The sequence below is a fragment of the Mauremys reevesii genome, linkage group 2 (assembly GCF_016161935.1).
Source record: "Mauremys reevesii isolate NIE-2019 linkage group 2, ASM1616193v1, whole genome shotgun sequence".
NCBI classification, from domain to species: domain Eukaryota; kingdom Metazoa; phylum Chordata; order Testudines; family Geoemydidae; genus Mauremys; species Mauremys reevesii.
In genome coordinates this window covers 185,621,458-185,643,593 of record NC_052624.1, presented here as the reverse complement: position 1 = coordinate 185,643,593, position 22,136 = coordinate 185,621,458, and the positions used below count along the sequence as shown (strand labels likewise).

The 22,136-nt window shown below is 37.8% G+C and overlaps 1 protein-coding gene across 6 annotated transcripts in view; it reads left to right on the top strand.

Moving 5' to 3' along the window:
• Positions 1 to 22,136, top strand: part of ATP9B (ATPase phospholipid transporting 9B (putative)) — a 301,811-nt gene that overhangs the window by 248,934 nt on the left and 30,741 nt on the right. For all 6 annotated transcript variants that reach the window (XM_039523932.1, XM_039523933.1, XM_039523931.1 and 3 more), the window contains 3 exons: positions 2,747 to 2,859; positions 9,762 to 10,010; positions 20,188 to 20,349. In XM_039523932.1, coding sequence (XP_039379866.1) covers positions 2,747 to 2,859; positions 9,762 to 10,010; positions 20,188 to 20,349 — 524 coding nt within the window. The remainder of the gene's footprint in view (positions 1 to 2,746; positions 2,860 to 9,761; positions 10,011 to 20,187; positions 20,350 to 22,136) is intronic.

The following is a 22,136-nucleotide window of genomic DNA, read 5'->3' as shown; positions in this document are numbered from 1 at the left end:
CAAAGACAGGATATCAAAAATAAGCATTTACAAATAGGAATAAATCTTAGTGTGAAGCATTCCTTACTGTATTTTTAAATTATTTGTGGATTTTTAGTAATCTACCATCATACACAAAAAATATTTTAAAATAAACCTCAGAAGTATTATTCTTAACCTTTTAACACAAAAATATTTTTACATTTCAAGCCTCACAAGAGAGGAAATTTAGGGCCTCTCTTTAAATGCTCACAAGGAGCAAAAGAGAATGTAACGGGAATATCTGCACACTGGATTAATTCCAGTTTGGCTGATTATATTTTCAAAATGTAGTTTATTTTATTCACTTTCAGTACAGCTTAGATAACAAATGATATATGATCTTTCTATGAGCTTAACAGAAGAACCTAGCTGGTGGTGATCTCTCTCTCCTGTTGTTATGCTTCATCATGGAACCCTGAACCACCCACGCTTCAATTAGAGCTTTCTAAAATTCAAGGATGTCAGTGGTGAACATGGTGTCACTCTATGACTGACACCCTATAGTTCCTTACAGATGTAAAGTGGTCTCTGAAAACATACAATTTATGTTGATTCTGAAATTCCAGGCTTACTCCAGTTACAGGCTAAATTCGTCAAATTCGGAAACAATGTTAATTTCCAGTGACCTATTCTAGACAACTTTGATTCTCTCTGTTTGCCAGAAAGTCTTTCTTCATACATATCATGGAATAGTGTTAGAAATATGTGGTAAGAGGCATGTCTGACACACAACATCCCATTTTTTTACTCTTTGACAAATGTAAAGTGTTGCAGTTGACCTTTTAAGATTGACCTAAAAAAGATCTTTTATCTTATGTTATTTATACATAGACTTTTTAACTGAACAATCTTTTTTGCGTGTATGTGTGTGGCTCAGATTGTCACAGAAAATGTAACATTAAAAACTGGATCTCTAGGCATAATCCATTTTAAGTCCATTTAAGTTGTGGCAATATGTTGTTACCATGAAGATATTTACAACTAGAAAGATGCACCTCTACCCTGATATAACGCGACCTGATATAACACGAATTTGGATATAACGTGGTAAAGCAGTGCTCCGGGAGAGGGGGGGCGGCTACGCGCTCCAGTGGATCAAAGCAAGTTCAATGTAACGCGGTTTCACCTATAACGCAGTAAGGTTTTTTGGCTCCTGAGGACAGCGTTATATCGAGGTGGGGGTACTGATTTTTTCCCCCCATACCTATACTTGTATTTTCAAAGCACAAGTCACAATGTTATCTAGATGCCAAATACAAGATTTCCAAGGTTTCTATGTTTTTCTGCTAGGGCCATCTTCTCTGCTTCTCTCTCGGTGAAGTTTAAATATATGGGTCTTTTTTGGAAGGCAGTACAATATCTATAGAAGAAAGAATACTCACCAATTAGCATTCTGTTGTCTCTATAGATAAAACCCTGTTTAAAAATGCCTTTGACATTGTGCTCTACAAAGACATAAGACATGAATTCATCCTGACTTTTTGTCATCAGGAGTTCCACAACTGGGTGGCTTTCACCAAAAACCGCTATCTTTCCCAGTTCATGGACTGTTTTGTGTCTCTGCTTCCTCAGCATAGTTGGATTTCTCCTGGCCGTTTCTCTGGGTCATTGGAAAATAATTAGTCCTTCCCCATACCATGACATTATACCCCTTCTGAATTTTAGAAAAGTTCTTATGAGGCACATCTGTATGCTTCTCTGGGCACTACAGTGCTATAGTACTTCTAACATTAAGGCTGATTACTAGATACAACCATGCAGTCTTCTAAAAATTAGCTGTAAATTTAGCCTTCTCTCCAATAGCTCCCCCACTTTTTTAACATATTGGCATTGAATTATTATTTTTTGTCCTCTACCCTACATCATTGTAGACCCAAGGCAAAAGCATCAGCAACATTAACATGCAACCACTTTAGTAAATCTACCCTGTTATGTGGAGGGAGAAAGTAAGAAGGAAACAGAGAATACTCATTGTGGAATAATTTCCCATTAATTTCCCAGCAGTAGCTCATTTGAGCACACATCCTTGACTAATCCAAGGGAAATTTCTTTCCCCTTTGCTTTAAAAAAAAAAATTATATTGAACACTACCTTTCACTTACATTTGAGATGAAAATGTCACTGCTTGAGGCAGGTCTAGATAATTTCTATCAATCCAGTGGGGGCAAATATCCAGTTATGTTGCTTCCAAATTGAAGTTGGAAATGGTGACTCCTCCAGGATGAGTAACCCTGCTTTTTCTGCACTAATTTTCTTAAATTAACTGAACTGATTGTAATTCCTGGTGACTAATTTACCCAAAAAAGGACTAACTTGGCTTGTTTTGTTGCCTTTTGATGGTGCTCTCTGCTGTTTTGTGACATACCTGAGCTTTATTTCTAGTCCCAGTATTAGTCCCCTGCTGTCAGTGTAAATAGTTGGGAATAAAGCGTGGTAGCTTACTCTGACCCTCAGCTTGCTTCACTCAAAGATAACCCTTTTGGCCATTAAGGAATAGCCTTGATGTGCTTCAAAGGGATCTTTTCCAGTTCCCCTTGTCAGCAAGTGCAATAGCTGCCAATGACTTACTGATATCTGTAAAATAACAAAATGGAAAAGTCCTCAGGGCTCTTGGGATACTCCTTCATAATCTGCTTTACTCCACCCCCAAAGGGACAAAATATTACAAACTAATCTCTTACATAGTACTGTCTTTTTCCTGATCACTCTGATATTTTTATTACAGGAACACTTACTCAGAATGAGATGATATTTAAGCGCCTCCATCTGGGTACTGTGTCTTATGGGACAGACACAATGGATGAAATTCAGAATCACATTATCAATTCGTATTCACAGGTATCTCATTTTATAACTTATTTTCCTTTATATTAACAGGTTTTCTCAGTGTTGATGGGGCATTGCTATGTTTTTTAGGTCTAAAAAATTGAGATGTGAAAGTTTTTCCATTTACACTCCCTCCCCCCCCCCCCAGGGCATCCTCAGGGTCCTAGTTTCGGGCAACAATTTGGCCTTCCCTAAAATTAATATACTGTAATGTGATATGGAATTCCTGCCTGATTCCAAACGTCTTTCATAGCCCACTGTCTGTCTAGGAAGCAAACTCTTCCTCTATCTAGTACTATTAATTGATGAAAATTCAATATTTTTTCTCTGAAGCATAGACAGAAAGCCATCCAGCAAACTGACCACAAATTAAAGATAACACTGTATCTAGAACAATGCTGATGAGATTAATTACATCTTTGAAGATACTCATCACAAAGACCTAAACATTGTAAAGCCATGTTAACTTGCATAAGCAATAAAGAAAAAAAGTTTGTCAAAAGGATAAGGATGGAAGCAGTAGGAAAAGGAATATTCTATTAAATTTCTTAACAGGGATTACACAGGCATAAAGGTTTTTTTTAAAAAAAGAAAGGTTCCCCAACTTTTTTCTAACGTAGTTAAGAACAGGGTATTTGCTAGAGTCCCTGCAGGATAATTCCAGCTACATTCAGCAATGAGTATATTTTATTGTGTGTATCCCATTTGAAACTAAATTGTGCATGTACACTCCAATAGGGGATATTGTGGATATCACTATGAATACTATGATGCCCCTTCCCATTTTCTGGTGTGAGGGGTAAAGGTTGTTGATTGGACTGTCAAGGGAATGGCCACCTGTTGGGGTCCTGGTTGGCGGCAGGTATGCCTCTGGCACCTCCTTCTCCTTTCTCCACTTGCCCAGAACACATGTGGAAATTGTGCTAGGGCAAGCACAAAGGAGAGTGGAGTAGAATTCCACCTCCTGTTGCTGTCCAGTAACCATTTTGGGAGAGGGCATAACAGAGGTGAAAGTAAGCCGGTACTGGTACTGGCAAGAGCTAGTATGCCATGCCGGACTGGACCGGCTTCTCCGGTGGGTTTAAAGGGCCCAGGGCTCCAGCTGCTGCAGGGAGCCCAGGCCCTTTAAATCACCACCGAAGCTCCAGCAGCCAGGCTCGGACGAGGATTTAAAGGTCCCGGAGCTCCAGCCCCTTTAAAGTGCTGCCCAAGCCCCACTGCCAGAGCTCCGGCAGCGCTTTAAAGGGCCTGGGGCTCCCTGCAGCAGCCGGAGCCCTGGGCCCTTTAAATCACTGTCAGAGCCCTGCCTCCACTGTCCCAGCCCTGCCGCCCCAGGGTAGCGGCGGCAGGGCTCCTGTGGTGATTTAAAGGGCCCGGAGCACCACGGCGGCCGGAACCCCGGGCCCTTTAATTCATCCCTGAGCCCTGGGGCTCCCAGCCACTTCTGTAGCTGGTAGCTCCAGGGTGATTTAAAGGCCGTAGGGCTCCCAGCCACAGCCAGAGCCCCAGGGCCTTTAAATCTTGAAAGGCCCCGCCTCTTCTGGTTGAGGCCATGCTCCACTCAGGACTCCAGTGTACTAGTAAGTCCTTTAAGTTACTTTCACCCCTGGAACATAAGGAAGCAGATTGGCTCCAGTGAACATCCATATGCATTCCCCTCACCCACTGAGTTTAATTATTCCTGGGTACACAACAACCATCCTTGCTGCTGAAAGCTGCTCTTTGCCTTATATTTTGTTGTTTTCAGAGCTGGTTTTCCAGGCTTGCTGTGGATCTAACTTTGATCCCATTTTGGGATCAAGAAAGATACTTTTCCTTCTCTGGGCAAGATTGGCACAATTTTGGTGGTGGTTATGGGGCTTTGTTTTGTCTTTTTTCCCCGTGCTCACAGCATCATGGAGGCCTGGTAGGAAAGGATAAGAAAGATGAAAGTACCTTCAAAAAAAAATTTAAAGACGAGGGGGAGCAGTGGTTAATAAATGTTAATGTCAATATATGCAGTGTTGTAGCTTTGTGAGTACCAGGGTATTAGAGAGACGAAGTGAGCAAGGTAATTTTATTGGACCAACATCTGTTGGTGAGAGAGACAAGCTTTCAAGCTACACAGAGCTCTTCTTCGGGTCTGTTAAAGATATTCAGAGCATCACAACTAAATCAAGCTCAAAGGGATCATTCAAGGTGAAGTGGCCCATTGAGACCCCTGGTTTGAGATAGGCATGCTTGTAGCACCTCCTTGTCCTTTCTCCACTTGCCCAGAACACACACACAGATTGGGCTAGGGTAAGCATAAAAGTGAGTGGAATACAGTTCTACCTCCCACAGGACAAAAGTGAGGGTTAGTGGGTTACAGATTTTTGCAATAAGCCACAAATCTATCCTTGCCACCATGGATATCACTTCTGTATATACCAACGTCCCTCACGAAGATGGCATAGCAGTCTGCCTCAAATAATTACAAGACAATGGACAACATTCAGCTATTCACCCCCCAAAAATCATCAAACTCATCCATTTTACATTCAACAACAAACATTATCCAAACTGTGGGTACTAGGATGGGCTCCCTCTCCATGGGTCACCTTGAAGAAGAATTTCTGGACAAAGGCACCACAAAGCCAATTTTATACCTGAGATACATAGTTGATATTTTCATCCTCTGAACAGATGACTTAAACTCCCTCATAGATTTCCACCACTGCTTCAACAACCACCACCCGTCCACTAAACTCTCTCTGGAACACTCCCACACTAGCATCAAGTTCCTGAACACCATGATCAGCTTCAGCAGTGGAACCCTACAGACAACGATATACAAGAAACCCACAGATCACCATACCTACCTTTACAGATGCCGTAACCACCCCAAACGCACCAAGAAATTTGTTATCTGCAGCCAGAGACTCAGATACCACAGAATATGCTCCGAGGAGAAAGTCCAGGATAAGTGACACCTTAAAATACTCAAAACCACCTTCACCAAACAAGGGCGCTCCACTAGAGAAGACGATCACATCATGAACTGGGCCTTCAAATATCCTGAGAAAATGTGCTTCAATACAGAAATAAAAACCTCTCTGACCATACACCCCTAGTTGTCACCTACAACCCCACACTGGAATCCATGAAAGGTATCATCAAACAACTATACCCCATACTCAATGGTGACCCCATTCTGAAAGAAATCTTTCCTGAACATCCCTCCCTCCCTTTTAGTATTCAAACAACCCCCCAACCTCGCCACGCTGACCATCAGAAGCAAGCTCTCCACAGACCAGGATACACCAACTCAAAGGAGCACCAGACCCTGCCAGAACAACAGATGTGACACAGAACCTGCAGTCATATCTCCACTGTGCTATGATCAATACCGCTGACAACACACCTTTTACGATCCATTGGTCCTACACATAGAATCATAACATGTCGTGCACCTCATCCAGTGCACTAAATGCCCAAATAACTGTGTGGGTGAAACCAGACAATCACTACACACTCAAATGAACTCAGACATGAAAATGATAAAAGGCAAACACGCCATTTCACCTGTGGGTGAACACTTTTTACAGACCGATCACTCTATATCTTATAAATCCTCTTCCTTAAAGGAAACCTGCACATTTAAAAGACAAATCTGGGAGCTTAAATTCATAACTTTGGTAGACACTAAAAATCATGGACTGAATAGAGATTTAGATTTGATTTATTACAGCAATCTGTAACCCACTAACCCCCCTTTTTTGTCCTATGACTACAGGGGGTTGATGGGTCACTTCACCTTGAATGGTCCCAGAATATATGCTGGCTACTTAAGTTAAGCTATCTGTTCGATCTTGTATTTAGCAGTGACACTCTGAATACCTTTCCCAAACCTGAAAAAGAGCTCTGTGTAACTCGAAAGCTTGTGTCTCTCACCAACAGAAGTTGGTCCAATAAAAGATATTACCTCACCCACCTTGTGTGTCTGTCAATATACATTGTCACAATTGGTGGCTGGTGTGCAGTACAGGCCAGGGTCTCCAAGGGGCCAACTCCAGGGTAAATCTGAGCACAGGACCCAGGAGGGGACTAATGGACCCTGTAAATTATGAGTTCCTTGGTTGTGTGGTGTGGGACCATTTAACACCATACTGAACTCAGTTATTACCTGGTAGCGAGGGAGGAGGTTGGTAGACAAACCCCCTTTAATATTAAAACAAATACAGTTGTGGACTGCAGCTTTAAATCCATTCACTTGACTATATCTTTATTCTCCTGCATGTCCTGATCAATATATCTGCTTACTTAGCTGGTATCTATGTTAAAAATAGCTTTATTATGGAACAATACATCTTGGAAATGGGATATAGAGCTTTTGTTCCTCAAGATCAACAGTCCAAATTCAGACCAGAATAACAGTGACTGAAAGTCATTGCCATCTGATGGCTGTTAGGTGGCTTATGTAAAAAGAATTGTTAGTCCTAGTGGATCATGTTAGGTGTCTACAGTAACAACAACAAAACAATTCCAGTTGTCAGTCTCAGCAGAGAGTCCTAGGGCTGACTGGGAGTGGAGACTGAACTACAGTTTTAATCTAGAAGTCTATTCATAAACACTAAATTAACTTTTGGGGGAAAAATATCTCTAATTAAAAAGAACTGCATGCTTCATAAATGTTTGCTTACCTAAAAGATTAGCTTATTAATTTTAAATTGTAATAAACTTTTAATATTTGCTGCTATGCGACAGACTGAATATTTGTAATTGTGAAGCATTTACCTCTGAAATAAAAAAAAAGTGAAGAAGAAAAATTAGTTTATTTTTCCAAGTGTGGACAAGGATTTTCCAAATCCAGATTAGCAGTTACTAGCTGGCGGAAAGCAACTTTGCTATTTTTCTAGAATTTCTTTCTGTATTTCAGTGTTGTGTATTATAACTTAACATTTAAATAATATTTTAATTATTTTATATGTTGATAACTATTGCAAACAGAAAATAAAGGAACCCTTGTACACAAAATAAACTATTCAACAGTTGTTTCAATCAGAAATGTATTGTGAGGTTTTTTATTTAAGCTATGGTAATAAAAGCTGCCAGTTAGACAGACACCGGTTCTTATGTGACATTGATTTTTATCCCTTGTTTGTGTTCTGTTTTTATTATTAAGATGACAATAGTCTAGTAGGTCCACTGTAATGCAACACACAAATCTATTATAACCTGATTATATTTCCCCACTGGAAGCATTTTGTGATAGAGGGCATAATCTTTAATGGAATTTGTGTGAAATTAAATTATACAAGCATCAATAAACATAACATAATTCAGAAGGAGTAAATCAGCTTAATTTATTTGCAGCTGTAATGCCATCAGTGTTAGCAGAATGCAAATGCAGAGGTTTAAAGCAGTAGCTGAAAAACAGTGCCAGATGAGCAGAAAGTTAAACCCTTTATTAGACAGCACTGTAATTTGATGGGCAGAATGTTCACGGTTCAGCAGATCAGTACATGCAGTTGGGAGAGAAAAAAGGCTTGGTTTCTAAAGAGAATTTCTGAGTTACTCTGAAGTGAACAGAAAAGTGTTTGATAGTACTGGTGAGATGAAGGGAGGTTATCATTTCATAACCTGACCAAAAAGGCCTCTTCCCAAGTAGGTTAATAACCAAATATAATCTGTTTCACCTCAGAGATAAATGCAATTAGGTTCAGCTGAGCATGGCTGGAGTATGACATAAACTATGGTGCTAAATTGGTTACTGTAACAGCAACATGATTTTAAAGGGAAATGGATACTCTTATTCTCTTTGCTACCTGCCAAATGGGTAGCTTTTTCATTGTTAGATTTTTCTGTCCTGCCCAACCCAGGAAAATTTTCATGCTGAAGTAAAAGCAACTGTTACATGAACTAGATTAATTCATATAGAAATATGTTTCATTAACATGTAAACTCAGTAATTTGTATATAGTTCCAAAGGTGTGTATTGTGCTTTAGAGGCAAAGAAATAGACATGGGCCAAGATTTTCAAAAATGACTAGTGATTTTTAGGTATCTCCATTTTGGAGTGTCCAACTAGACACATGTTAAAGGGGCCTGATTTTCAGAAAGTCCTGAGGATTCACCCTCTGAAAAGCAGGCTCCTTTTAAATGTTTCTAGTTGGGCACCTAAAACTTGATGTACACACTAACACTAGTCACTTTTCAAAATCTTGGCCATAGTCCCCGTCCTAAAGAACTTGTATTCTTAATTTATCACAAAAAGACTGAACTGTAAGGGAGAAAACAACATGCATGGGAGAGAAAGGGGGTAAGGAAGAAATACAGAGAAAAAGCTTGTCATTTTTTTGGTGGTTCCGTTCACATCCAGTTAGTTACTGGCTTAAAAGTGCAGTTCTTATTATTTAAAAGGACTGAATTAGAGGCTCATGATTTTAAAGGATTGTAGGAAAAGGTGTGTTTTGAGGAGGGATTTACAGGAAAAGAGGAGAGTTCTGTGGCCCACAGTGTCAGGGATCAAAGCAAAAGCTGTTTTAAGTATGCCCTTTCATTAGATACCTGCTTTAACTTTGTTGACTGAATGGGTATTTTAAAGTCCTGTGAAAGGTGACCTGTAAAACTAGAATGGAATAATTATAATACATTGTCAGATGATAGCAGATTATTGAAAAATGCATTTGCTCCTCTAATGCATGTAGACTCAAACTAAAATGCATAAAAAGTAGGAGAGTGATAGGTCTGGAAAGAGACAGGCTTAGTAGGTTGATGTTGTGTCTGCATATGCAATTGCTCTGCCAGTATAGATCAGCACTAAGGTGCAACACAATACAGTTGTTTTCAAGGGGTGACTTTTCAGGTGTACATTGACATTCATCTAGTTTCTTTCTTTTGTTGGATTTATTCATTATTCATTGCCTTGGGTGTTTGTTTATTATATTTTAAAGATGCATTCCCAATCTAGTGGAAACAGTACCAGCTCGACACCTTCCAGAAAAGTGCAGTCTTCAGCACCCAAGGTCCGCAAGACTGTCAGCAGTCGGATACATGAAGCAGTGAAAGCTATTGCTTTGTGTCATAATGTCACCCCAGTATATGAATCCCATGCTGGAGTGAATGGAGAAACAGAATATGCAGAAGTGGATCAGAACTTCAGTGATGAAAATCGAACTTACCAGGCTTCTAGTCCTGATGAGGTTAGTGTGCCATGTTAAAATGTTTTAGTTTGTGAGTAACATTGAGTTTCTAAAAAAAAAAAAGTATTTAACAAAAGAACAGAACTTTGAGTGAATTAGTATTTTTTTGGTGGAGGGGGGAGTTCTTCACGAAAAAAGTTGATTATTACAAACACATGGAGGAAAGAAAATAATATGCTGATTTGATGTAGGAAAGGTCTGATATTCTGTACTTAGAGTTGGTCTTAACTGTTTGACTGAGTCAAGTTGTGGAATCAACTTTGTGGGTTTGATATGAAAGTACTGCACTTGTAAAAATCAATAGTTGGGTATGTAAATTGGTTTTCAGGACCTTGCTCCAGAATATAGTCATGCAACAGACATTCTATAGGATTACAAATCTAGACTCACAATGACAAAGAAGCAGATTCCCCCTTACAAACATGAGTGGAGCAGTGGGTGACACTACTCATTAGGTGCACAAATGGATTTAAAAAAAAATCTATGCATAGAGACCATTTAGTTCAAGCAACAGTAGACAACATGAAAGCCTTGGATTTAGCCAAAGTTTTACAATGTTCAGCACAAATTAAAGCTCAAATTCAGGAAAGGACATAAGCACATGCTTAACTTTGAGCATGTGATTAAATTCCATTTCAATCAATTAAGTCTTAAGCACAAGTCCCATTGATGTCAATGGTACTCTGCATCTGATCAAAGTTAAATACATGCTTAAGTGCTGTGCTAAATAGGGATGCATTCTTGAATCAGGGCCTAAATGTATTATCCATGTTAGCCGATAAAATTCTTCAAAGGAATATATTCATGGGCGTGACACAAGGCACAGGATTCAAAATTCCATAGAAGTGACCCATAGAATGACAGTTAGAAATATATTAGTTGTACCCTTTGTGAGAAATACAAATACAAAGTAGCATATTTTTTATCCTAATTTGGATCTCCATAAGCAAACGTGAGGAGTCAAATATGATTTGTATATTTAAAGTAGTATGTATTGGGGGAGGGATAGCTCAGTGGTTTGAGCATTAGCCTGCTAAACCTAGTTCAATCCTTGAGGGGGCCTGTTAGGGGTCTGCGGCAAAAATCAGTACTTGGTCCTGCTAGGGTCCCTTCCAGTTCTGAGATCGGTATATCTCCATGTAAGTGTTAATAGTGCCTAGAGGCTGCAATGGATATTTTACTGTGCTTGCTATAAGTGTTACATAAATATTAAATATTTCATCGTATAAAATACCAGCACTATCCTAGCTCCTCAAGTCACAGTTTTTCAATGTAGAAACAAATTACAAATAGTATTTTTAGGAAACTTTGTCCCCATTATATTTATTGTCAAGTACTTCATATAGAGCCAACTAGCATGGCTTGTGGGAATTTCATATGCTATAATGACTGTCCATAGGGTCTAGGAACTGTAAAATAAACCTATATGGATAACTGGCTAAGGCATTCATCCCTTTCCTTAAGATTAAAATCAAGGTAGGATTTCAGACATCCTGCTTTGGGTATATAATCAATAATCCACAATCAGTTGTAGGCATTTCTATGGGTTTACATAATGTATGTGATCTCGATGAATGGAGATAAGCAGAAATTGTGTTTATGCATACCAGTCATGTTTGGAATTTATTATAAATATATAATTTGTGTTACCATATTTGCATATTGATTGTTGGATCATATTCTAGGCTACCTCAATACACTGAGGGAGAAAGATACTATAAAACATAATAAAAATGGATTTTTTTAGATAAGAAAATAACTAAATATAAAGAGCAGATGACTAAGGATGTAACGTTCCTTTGACCCTGGAAACAAAGAATGACCTAAATCAGAGGAATAGAAACCCAGATAGTAACCCTTTGCAAATTGTGCCCATGTGGAAGTTGTGTGTAGAGCCTGAAAAACCTGCTGTAAAAGAGCACAGCTCCACTTTTGTCTAGTGGATGGGGGCAAGTGTAAGAATTTGAGGATAGCGTGAAAGTGCTTGACTTCTGAAGGTAGATAGAAATTTGACTTAGCAGAGAGGAAGAGCAGTTTGATGGGTGCTGAAAAGACAAATGGTGGATTTTACATGGAGGGTCGAAAGGAAATCAGGAGCTTATTGGATTAATGCTGGGCTCGAAGGGTAGAAGAAGCAGGCCCTGTGTTACTGATATGGTTCAGAGGAGCAGCAGGGAGTATGGCCATAGGAAAATGTTGATGCTGGGCCAGGTGGCTCAGGAACAGGACTGGAAGCTGATGGAAGAGCAGGAAGGGAGATTTTCCAGTTGAAGGAGAACTGGATCAAAATAACTGGCTGGTTGAGTGTGTGTGAGTTGCCTCACATAGGAATGAGACTTCACAGTTTGAAGAGGAGAGGAAGAAGGAAAGTAATGGAAGACAATCTGAGGCTGGAAGGGGGCGTGGTGTAGACTGGTTTTAAGGGAGAGGAGCCATAGTTGTACATCTTAGGAGAGCCATGTATTCAATCACCCAAACTTGAGAATTCAGACTACAAACTAATGAAGCAAAATCACTCACCAACCGTCTTTTGAAGATACAGTCCTAAGTGTTTTTTATCTTTTAAAATTAATTTGCCTCTCTTTGAAACTAGTAAAATTAGTACATCAAACACGTATCTTTTAATTTAATAGGATATTGCTTTTGGGTAAAATATCACTATGAAGCCACAAAAACATTTAAATAATGTAAACATTTCAGCATGACCAAAAAGAAGTGGAAAGTGAAAGACTAGGAGGTCTTTATCATAATTTTTTAAAGAGCTCTATTGATGCAATGTTTGCAAATCACTGGAGCCTAAGGAAAATAATGTAAATGGTTCATTATTTAGCTTATTGAACTTTCCTGCAGTTAGGTTGACAGATGATGCCAATGTTTCCCAATCACCAAAGTACCATTTTAAAAGCATTTTTTATTGAATAAAGTGCTCTGAATATTGCACCCTGGAGCTTTATTTAGGAAAATGGTTCAATTGATGTTTTCTGTTTAACCTCAGCATTGACCTATCACAACATATTTTGTTAATAAACAACATTATCATTTAACAGACTTAACCAGTTTTATACATTGTACTTCCTCAGTATTACAATTCTGCTCTCTTAGATTTTGCTTATGGATCTGGAGTGATTGTATTCTGTTGGAGATTGTTATTTTATTGGTGGCCTTCTGTCTTGTATAATCTAGTGTTTGTCATTTTCGTAAGAGACATTACATGAAAAATTATAGACAATTTAACTATAAACTGTTCTTCCATGTGGGAAAACACAGGAAACATTTAAATATTCTAATGAAAACAAATTACAGACTTAATGAGTTGACATGATGAATTCATTTGAAATTCTTCACAATCCCATTTATATATGGTATTGTGACACAAATGCACGTTTAGGAGTAGATACATTCACCATAAAATATGTAGTCATTCTCTTAGAGTAGCCTGAGATAAATAACTGATTTTGTATTCTTAATGTGAACCCTACTTATGCCAGGTTCATTGTTTCTTATGATAAGTGATCAATATTTCATTTTCTCTGAAAAAGTGGAAAGTTTCATTTGTCTGTCACTTCTGTCCTCTATAGCTACAGCATAGCAAACAATGGGTACACACTGGGAAAGCCATTGACAAAATCTAAAACAACTCTTGCTCAACTGTCATAAGTGTATGTCCACATCACTTGTGGAAAGCCCGTGCTAATCTAATGTAATGAACAATCATAAAAGGATATAAACTAAGTAGATAGAGCAATAAAGTACAAAGGTCACAGACCCAAGTAATTCAGAGGCATGCTATGAACAGGAGCCTTTCAAGACCTTTGGCCTCCTTTGGTCAAGAAAGATAGATATGTCATGATTTTTAATGACTGCTTACTCTCATCTACTACCTGTTTATTGGTTATGCATTTTCCTGCATTGTTATACTCCCAAACATCTAATTCCAACATTTGGAATATTTAAATGTTATATTAAGATATGGTCAGTCATCTCATTCAAATGTTAATGTGCAAGAGATAACAGAGTTGCTAAAATTAATTACAAGGATACAAAGCTGATCATTTGAAAAGAGAAATGATATGCCCATAGTGAAGCAGCTTTTGTGTTTACAAAAGTAAAGCTGTAATGTATGAGACATGTTGTATTGTTTGATTCATTTTTGTGTGTGTGCTTATTGAAGCAAGACTAATTGTGTTGTTTTGTCAATGTATTTGTGAAGAGCGAATTATTCAGTAGCATAAAACCATCACTTCCATGACCTTCGAGACCCACAAAGAATAACTACTCCATACCCTATCTTGAATATTGACTGCCGTTTTCCCAGATGATCAGATTGTCGTTTTAAGTTAATAATTTGATAATATTTAACCATGACTGTTCCTAATTAAAAATCATAAAATACAAATGTGAATCACTAAATCATCATTTGTAAATATTAACAGGAATTCAGTCTCTGAGTATTCTTCACTGCTAATTGGAATCATCTGAACTGTTGCTGAACAAGTGGGAAGAATTCCCAAAAATCTTTATAGAAAATAACTTGAACAATTGGAAACACTCAGTATTAGAGAAAAAATTCTTCCCCCACATCCGCCTAGTCTCAAAGAATAGTCTTAATTTTTAAATGGTGTGTACGTGTACCCTGTGTATCCTTTGTATAGCAGGTTGATTTTGTGTAAATTGAAAGTAACTCTGTTGGCTGCAGTGAAATTATTTGCAATTTATGCTGATTTAACTGAAAGTGGAGTTTTGTTCATGGGCTGTAAAGTACACTGAGCAAATATTATCTGAAGATGTAGAGTAGTTACATGCCTCTGTCCGAAGAGCTATTTGAATGTGGTTTCAAGAAACATCTTAGTATTTTCTCTTTGCCAAGATGAGGCAACAGTTTAAATCTGAGATATACCGTACACTTTTTACAGTATTGGATACGTTTGATTCAGATCACCATTCAAAAGTTTACATGCATAGCTCAACTTTATCTGAACTTATCCAAGCTATCTAACTATGTTATAGAAAGCCATCTAGATATAATCTGTTGCAAAACCCAAAGCAGTGAGCTATATCCTTGTATCCAACCATGTGCTTCACAATGCAGGGCCAAAAGGAAGTGGGGAGAAGAGGGGAGACAAGCAAGAGGGAAGATAGCTATATGCCATCTTTATGCCCTCAGTCCTGTGGTTGCGTGTTCTGATTCAGTGCTTAAAGCAAGTAATAGCAACCTTAGGGTATCTCTTTGAGTATGTGTACACTTCGAGCTGGGAATATGATTCCCAGCTCAAGGCAACATACCTGTGTTAGTGCTAGTTGAGCTCGTGTACTAAACATAGAGTGTAGCTTCTGTGATGTGAGCCATGGGAGGGTCTAGCTGCCCTGAATACATCCTAGGGTCTCAGATGGGTATGTACTCAGGGCAGCTAGTCCCTCATGCTGCCGTGGCTATGCTTCCTTTTAGCACACTAGCTAGATCACAGCTAATGTGAGTATGTCTCCTCAAACTGGAAATTACACCCCCAGTTCAAAATGGTCATACCCTACCTTGCACCAATTGTAACAGCCCCTGTGGGCCATTCTAGCAATTAGAGAACTCCAAAACACAGCAGTGCTCCAGATATCCCCCTTCCTTGGTTATGTCCGCTATGCCAAGCACTAGGGGAGGGAGGTGTCATCTAGAACTGGAAACATCAGGGGATCTCCAGGTAACCAGAAATTAGAACTGGCTGAAAAAAATTCACTATAACAGCTACTTTCATTGGAAAATGCTACTTTCTCAAAATTAAAACATTTTACAGGAATGTGTCAATTTCAACAAAATTTCCAGCAGAAAAAATTTGAAATTTTGAATCAAAATGGAATATTTCATTTAGAATTTATTTTTGTTCTGACTTTTAATTTATTTTAATATTTTATTATATATGTAGTTTATAGTTTGTTTTGACATTATCAAAATAAAAAAAGATAGTTATTTTGATGTTTCCAAAATGAAATATTTAGCAATTTCCATTCTGCGGTAAATTTCAAAATACTGACTTTGTCCCAGTTCAGGACTAAAGGAAAATTCAAAGTGTCAGATTGTCCCTCAAAATGGAAACTTGGTTTTCTGACCAACTGTACCAAAATATTGCATTTCCAGCTACTCTGTATTGCTGGAGTGTTACAAAGGAGTCATAGGGTTTGGCAATGAGACAACATCCTTTTAAAAAAAAAAAACTGCATAAGCACAAGTTAAATATCATATCATTAATAAAAACTAACCACATAAAAATGTGGAGAGGAATAGTTAAGAACAGAAATCCTATGCAACACCCAGAACTAACAAACAAATGTATTATTCTTATCAGGTTATAAAGGTGTTCCCGGTCTCAGCAGGTAGTGGGTGTTTGGATAGGCTCCCTGAGCTCCTGAGAGGGGAAGGGAAAGACAGGTTCATTTGCTCTGAAGCCTTCCTCCCACCTCTTCTTACCAGAATTCATGTGAAAATTGTTCCTCTGTGAAGATGAAACAGGAAAAGAGATGAGGCTTCTCTGACTCTTCCTCCCACCCAAATGGCTAGGCTTTGCACTTAAAAATCCGTTGCTGGGTCTGTTTCATTCTCCTGCATATCTTGAATAATGCATATTTCATCAAAAACATCAACCTCAACTCTAATACATTGTTGACTTGAGGCTTAGTTGTTGTTTTTTTTAAGTATCTTTCTTAACTTGTTATTAGGAAATATTAACAGCTAATATCTGTACATAATTTTGTGGTAAAGAATTTGTTACTGCTGTTTCCTAAGAGTATTCATGCCAATTCTACTATTCTTCTAATAATACTTCTGTATATCTCCCCCTCCCCGCCCACTTTGCAGCTGGTCGTCATATTTTTAGCACTGAAATGTCTGTATTAACAAAGGTATTCTTTATTCAAAAATATATATTAAACCAATGTTATGTTGAAAAAGCAAAACCAAGTATAGCATTCAAATCTAATTTTCATAAGTCAAAAGTGTATGAAATAAGGAATGTAACTTAAATATTGTTTGTTTTTATTTTTTAGTCACTTTTAATGTGTTCTTATTGCTGTGACAGAAAATATGGGAACCGTGTGGTGCCCAAAATAAGAACTCCAAATTCTCATAGTTGTTAGCCAAAATATAGTATGTATATTTGCTAAATATGCTATGTATATACATCTGTAACATATGCTAACACCCGAATTTTTAAAAATAGGATCCTAATGTTAGGATACTAATTTAGTGGCCTGATTTTTAAAAGTGATGAAAACCAAGCAGCTCCTATTGACATCAAAAGAAAATGCAGGTGTTCAGCATGTCTGAAAATCAGACCACTTACTTAGGTGCAGAAACATTAATTTAGGAGCCCAAGATTAGACTCCTATTTTTAAAAATCTTAGCAAATAAGGTGTCTGCTTTATATGTAAAATGTAGAGAGTTTGTGTCCTTTTAAGGTTCAACTACTAACATTTATATACATTTTTAACTTGAGTGTGTATATTTATTCTTACCACTTTTTCTAAAGAAACAAATTATCTGATCCAAAACATTTGACGTGCCAAACCTCAAATTAACACTAAATAGAAAAGAGCAGTTCAGCTTTATAATGATGTAAGTATAAAATCAAGCATATTAGAGAGGTTAAGCTCTTCAAATGGTAAAGTTAAAACACAACACAACTAAGACTAACTCTAATTAAAATAATTTGCAGCCTGCTGGGGGGAGAGGGTTGGTTTTTTGTTTTTTTATGGGGGTTTTTTGTTTTGTTTTAGAGACTAGGCTGCCCACTCTGTCCTATTTAGTAAAATTTATTTCCCTGTATAAGCATTCTTCTCTGCTTTGAATTCCTTTGTGCAGCTGATCCAGGCCTTTGCTGGTTATTTTGTACAGCAATCCTTAAGTCTTCAGAAAGAGTTTGACACTTTTTCCCCATGGACCCCCATTCCTTTGATGGAAATTAGCCCTTTAGTTCAGGCATGAGGAGATCTTGCAGGAGGACAGCCTGTTTACACATGCACAGAACAATATTTGGAGAATCAACTTAGGAATGTTAGAGAACTCTGGGTATTTGAAGCTAGGACTTAACAATATCATTCTCAATGCTGTCAGGGTCCTGTTGGTCAAACAGATGTTTTAACTGGCTGGTACCAGTGTAAAGTTAACATGATTATCTTAAGTTGAAGCCTTTCACCCACAGAGTTGATTCTTGTGCCTTATTATCCAGCTATGATCCACTAGTGATCAATTTTAAACAAACTTCATAGAGTTGTAGCCCAGGTATAATCTAAAATGACTGTGTTACAAACTGCTAACTCAAATGGTCTGTGAAGCCAAGCATGAACTAAATAATAAACAGATGTGAGTCACCAAATATAGAACACTTAAGTCCTAGCTGCAAAGGGACACAAATGAGATGATAGGGTATTAGCAGAAAGATGCAATTTACAGGTCAGAATGTAATAGTAACCTTTCACTGTGAAAATTGAAAATTAACCTTGGGAGTATTGGATCATTTGCAGCTTATGTGGTAGTTTTATTGTAGAAGAAAATCTTTAATAGACTTTCACTGTGATTTTGGAACTAATAATGTTGTTTTTAAAATGTTCTTATTCTCCTCCAGTAATCATCTCTTTTCCATATTTTCATTTATTGGTGTCTACAGTGAATTTACAGGCACTGACAACATCCTGTATTAGTTTGTTAGACAGAGCACTCCGGACACCTCCTTCTAATTTAACTTCCCATAAGGGGCTACATAAAGTGATCTACTCACCTAGGGGCAGATTCTCAGCTGGCATGAATTGTCATGACTCCACTGAAGTCAATGGAGCTATGACAATTGATGCCAGCTGAAGATTTCAGTACTGCTTTATGCCAGTTTAGGTTTAACTTTTGGGAACAAAATTGACCCCAATGCAGAGGCCCTGTACAAGGACTCACTTATGAAGGCCCTCAGCACAATAGTCAGTTTCATTCTTAAAAACTTAGGGCTAGATTTTTAAAGGCAATTAAACACCTAATCCAGCCCTTGGTGAGGTTTGATAAATAGGGAGGGGGCAGAGGAGTAGAATTTTGGAGGATAAATCTATTAGCATATATTACCCATTAAAAGAATATGGAATGTTTTTGTATATCAAAGAGTGATAAAGCAGGTTTCCTAACTTAAAAACGTTTGGCTAAATTCCAATGGTCATTATAACACTATTGAAAAATAGGATACCACAGTATGTAAAGAACACTGTGCACAAAACAGAAGGTAAGTAGCATGCTACTAAGTTTAGCAACTTTTCAAAATTGCTGCTTCATTAGAGGAAAAATATGAAGTTCTCAACAATTATTTTGCAGTTCCCTAGGGTGTGTATTTAAGATGCAATGGAATTAATTTTAGCCAGTGTTTATGAAATTTGTACAATGCAGCAGTCCTCCCCATCATCATCCTTAGGAAAATAGACTACTTTTCTAAGCACTTTTGTTGATCTAGATTTGTAAAGGGTTGTTTCATATGTGGTTTACTAGGCAGAAACCCAGATATAGTATATTTTATAAGAAAAGTAATCAACTTTTAAGTTTAAGTAACTACAATATGCTGAAAAACAGTAAGTAATACAAGCTTTATGTTGTCTGTTTAAAAATTGTAATAAGTAAACATCTATGAAACCACAAAGTTACAAAAAATGTTTAACACGGAATTATTCTCATTATTTTGTATTCATTGGTTATTTATTAATGTTTTTATGAACATTGTAGAAAACAGATTTATTTATTGTATTATGTTTTGCATACACCCTTTGGTATGTCTTCTGTTAACTCTAAATGAACACATTCCTTTAGTAAAACCAACCCATTTTAGTATGAGAACTGTTAAAGAAAAGTATTTCTGCACAGTAAACTCTAATGATGGTACAACCTCTTTTCAGTGAATAACTTTCTGTGTATGAGAAATAAACTCAAATAAACCTGTTTATATGCTTTATAGTGAGTTTATAAAAATACACATACCATTATTGTTATTTTGTCATCTTATACAAAAATATTTCCGTGCTTAAATTCTGTACCACTGTACATGAGATTTGTTTTTCTTAGTGTCTTAGGGAAAGTCTTGATCCTTAACCTGAAGTCAGTTGTTTGACTTTAGTGTAGTTTACACAAGGGTATAATTGACCTTTAACACTTCAACATGCTTTTCTTTAGGTAGCGCTGGTACAATGGACAGAGAGTGTTGGTCTTACTCTGGTTAACAGGGATCTGACCTCAATGCAACTGAAGAGTCCAGGAGGACAAATTCTGACGTATTATATTCTTCAAGTTTTCCCCTTCACATCTGAGAGCAAACGCATGGGAATCATAGTCCGGGTAAATGTTTTGAATAGTCTTTAAATTGTTTTTTACTTTACTAAGAGGTTTTTTTAACGGTGTACCTGTTTATTCAGTATAAATGTGGACATTTCAAAGTATGTATAGTTTATATATTTTGTAAACTTTTCAAATATAAAACTTGGAAGGTTTGTAAATAACACTCATTTGTCAACAAAATATTCAACAAGATTCTTTAGAAAATTAAGACAAGGTCTCTGCTGCAAGGTGCTCCATTTAGGCGGAACGCTCCAACAACATGGGACCACATTGACTTCAATACTTCATGCATAGAGCAGCTTCCACAATCACAGCCTAAAACTCCAGTTTTAATTTCCCCATTGTACCTATTATAGTTCTGTTAACGTTCCAAGATTTAAGAGTAATATTCAAGTACCAAATGTACTTTAATATACAGGGGCAAGTTAATGACCAACAGTGGCCAAGACACAAGGGCCCAGATCCACAAAGGTACTTAGGTGCCTAAGAATATGTCTACACTGCAATTAAAAACCCAGGGCTGATTCAGGCTCCCAGGGTTCAGGCTGCGGGGTTCTTCAATTGCAGTGTAGACTTCCGGGTTTGGGCTGCAGCCCAAGCTCGGACCCTCCTATCTTACAGGGTCCCAGAGCCTGGGCGCAATTCCAAGCCCAGAAGTCTACACTGCAGTTAAACAGGCCCCTTAGCTTGAGCTCCACGAGCCCGAATCATCTGGCACAGGCCAGCCATGTGCCTAATTGCAGTGTAAACATTCCCTAAGTCTGAAGTTTAGAGGCACATGTCCCAGTTTTAGTCTTCACTATGATCTTCATAACTCCTAACTCTGTAGGTGCTTAAGTTTTCAGGGTAAAAAATCTCTAAGCACCTAAGATTTTTACATCTGGGCATGTGCACTGCTGCCCCCCTCTAGGTATTTATTTCTTTTGTATGCCCCAGAGTGGTCCACAAACCAGGGGAAGATGGGCATTCACCCCCCTATCTGATGTACAGGGTCCAATCAGGTAGGCCTACTCAGAGGCCGCCTACTAGAGTAGGTCTTATTCAAAATCTGGCCGGTGGTAGTGGTGGTGCCTACCTTATAACTTATAGCCCAGTGGTTAGAGCAATTGCCTGGGATATGGGAGACTCAGTTTCAGTTCCCCCTCTGCCTGAGGGGGGAGAAATGATGTGAACAGGGGACTCCTACTCTTCAGGAGAATGGTCTAACAAGTGAGCTATGGGATATTCTGATGTAAGACTCCCTCAGTCTCTCCTGTTGAAGCTGTTCCATTTTCAGGTGTTGTGGATTGCAGTGTTGTTCCTGTGATTTTCTAGGCACCTGAAAGGTAGGCATTGCAACACTCAGCATTGCAATACCTAGGTCCCTTTGTGGATCCTGGCCAAAGTGCTAGAAATAGAGGTTCCTAAGGGAAATGTTGAAACAACCTCAACCACAACAACCGAAAATACTCCGTAGTAATACAAGGAAGAATAAATTGAATTAGGATTGTTTTTGTAAATACTTTGATAACAAAAGGACTGAGCTCAGAAGCTGGCAATTCTGTTGTCTATTTTTGATTTTTAGAACCTGGTTGTAAAATAAAGTGTATTTTTCAAAAAGTTTAGCAATGATTTGTGGTCATAAAGTTTAATTGGTAATTATATTACCAGTCACTTTTGGGGAAGTGCAGCTGCACAAAAATATCTTTAGACTTTATTAAGAAAGTGATTTATAAATTGTGGAATAACAATTTGAGAGATATTATGTAACTCTTTATTACTGTATCATTGTATCAAATTATTTTTCA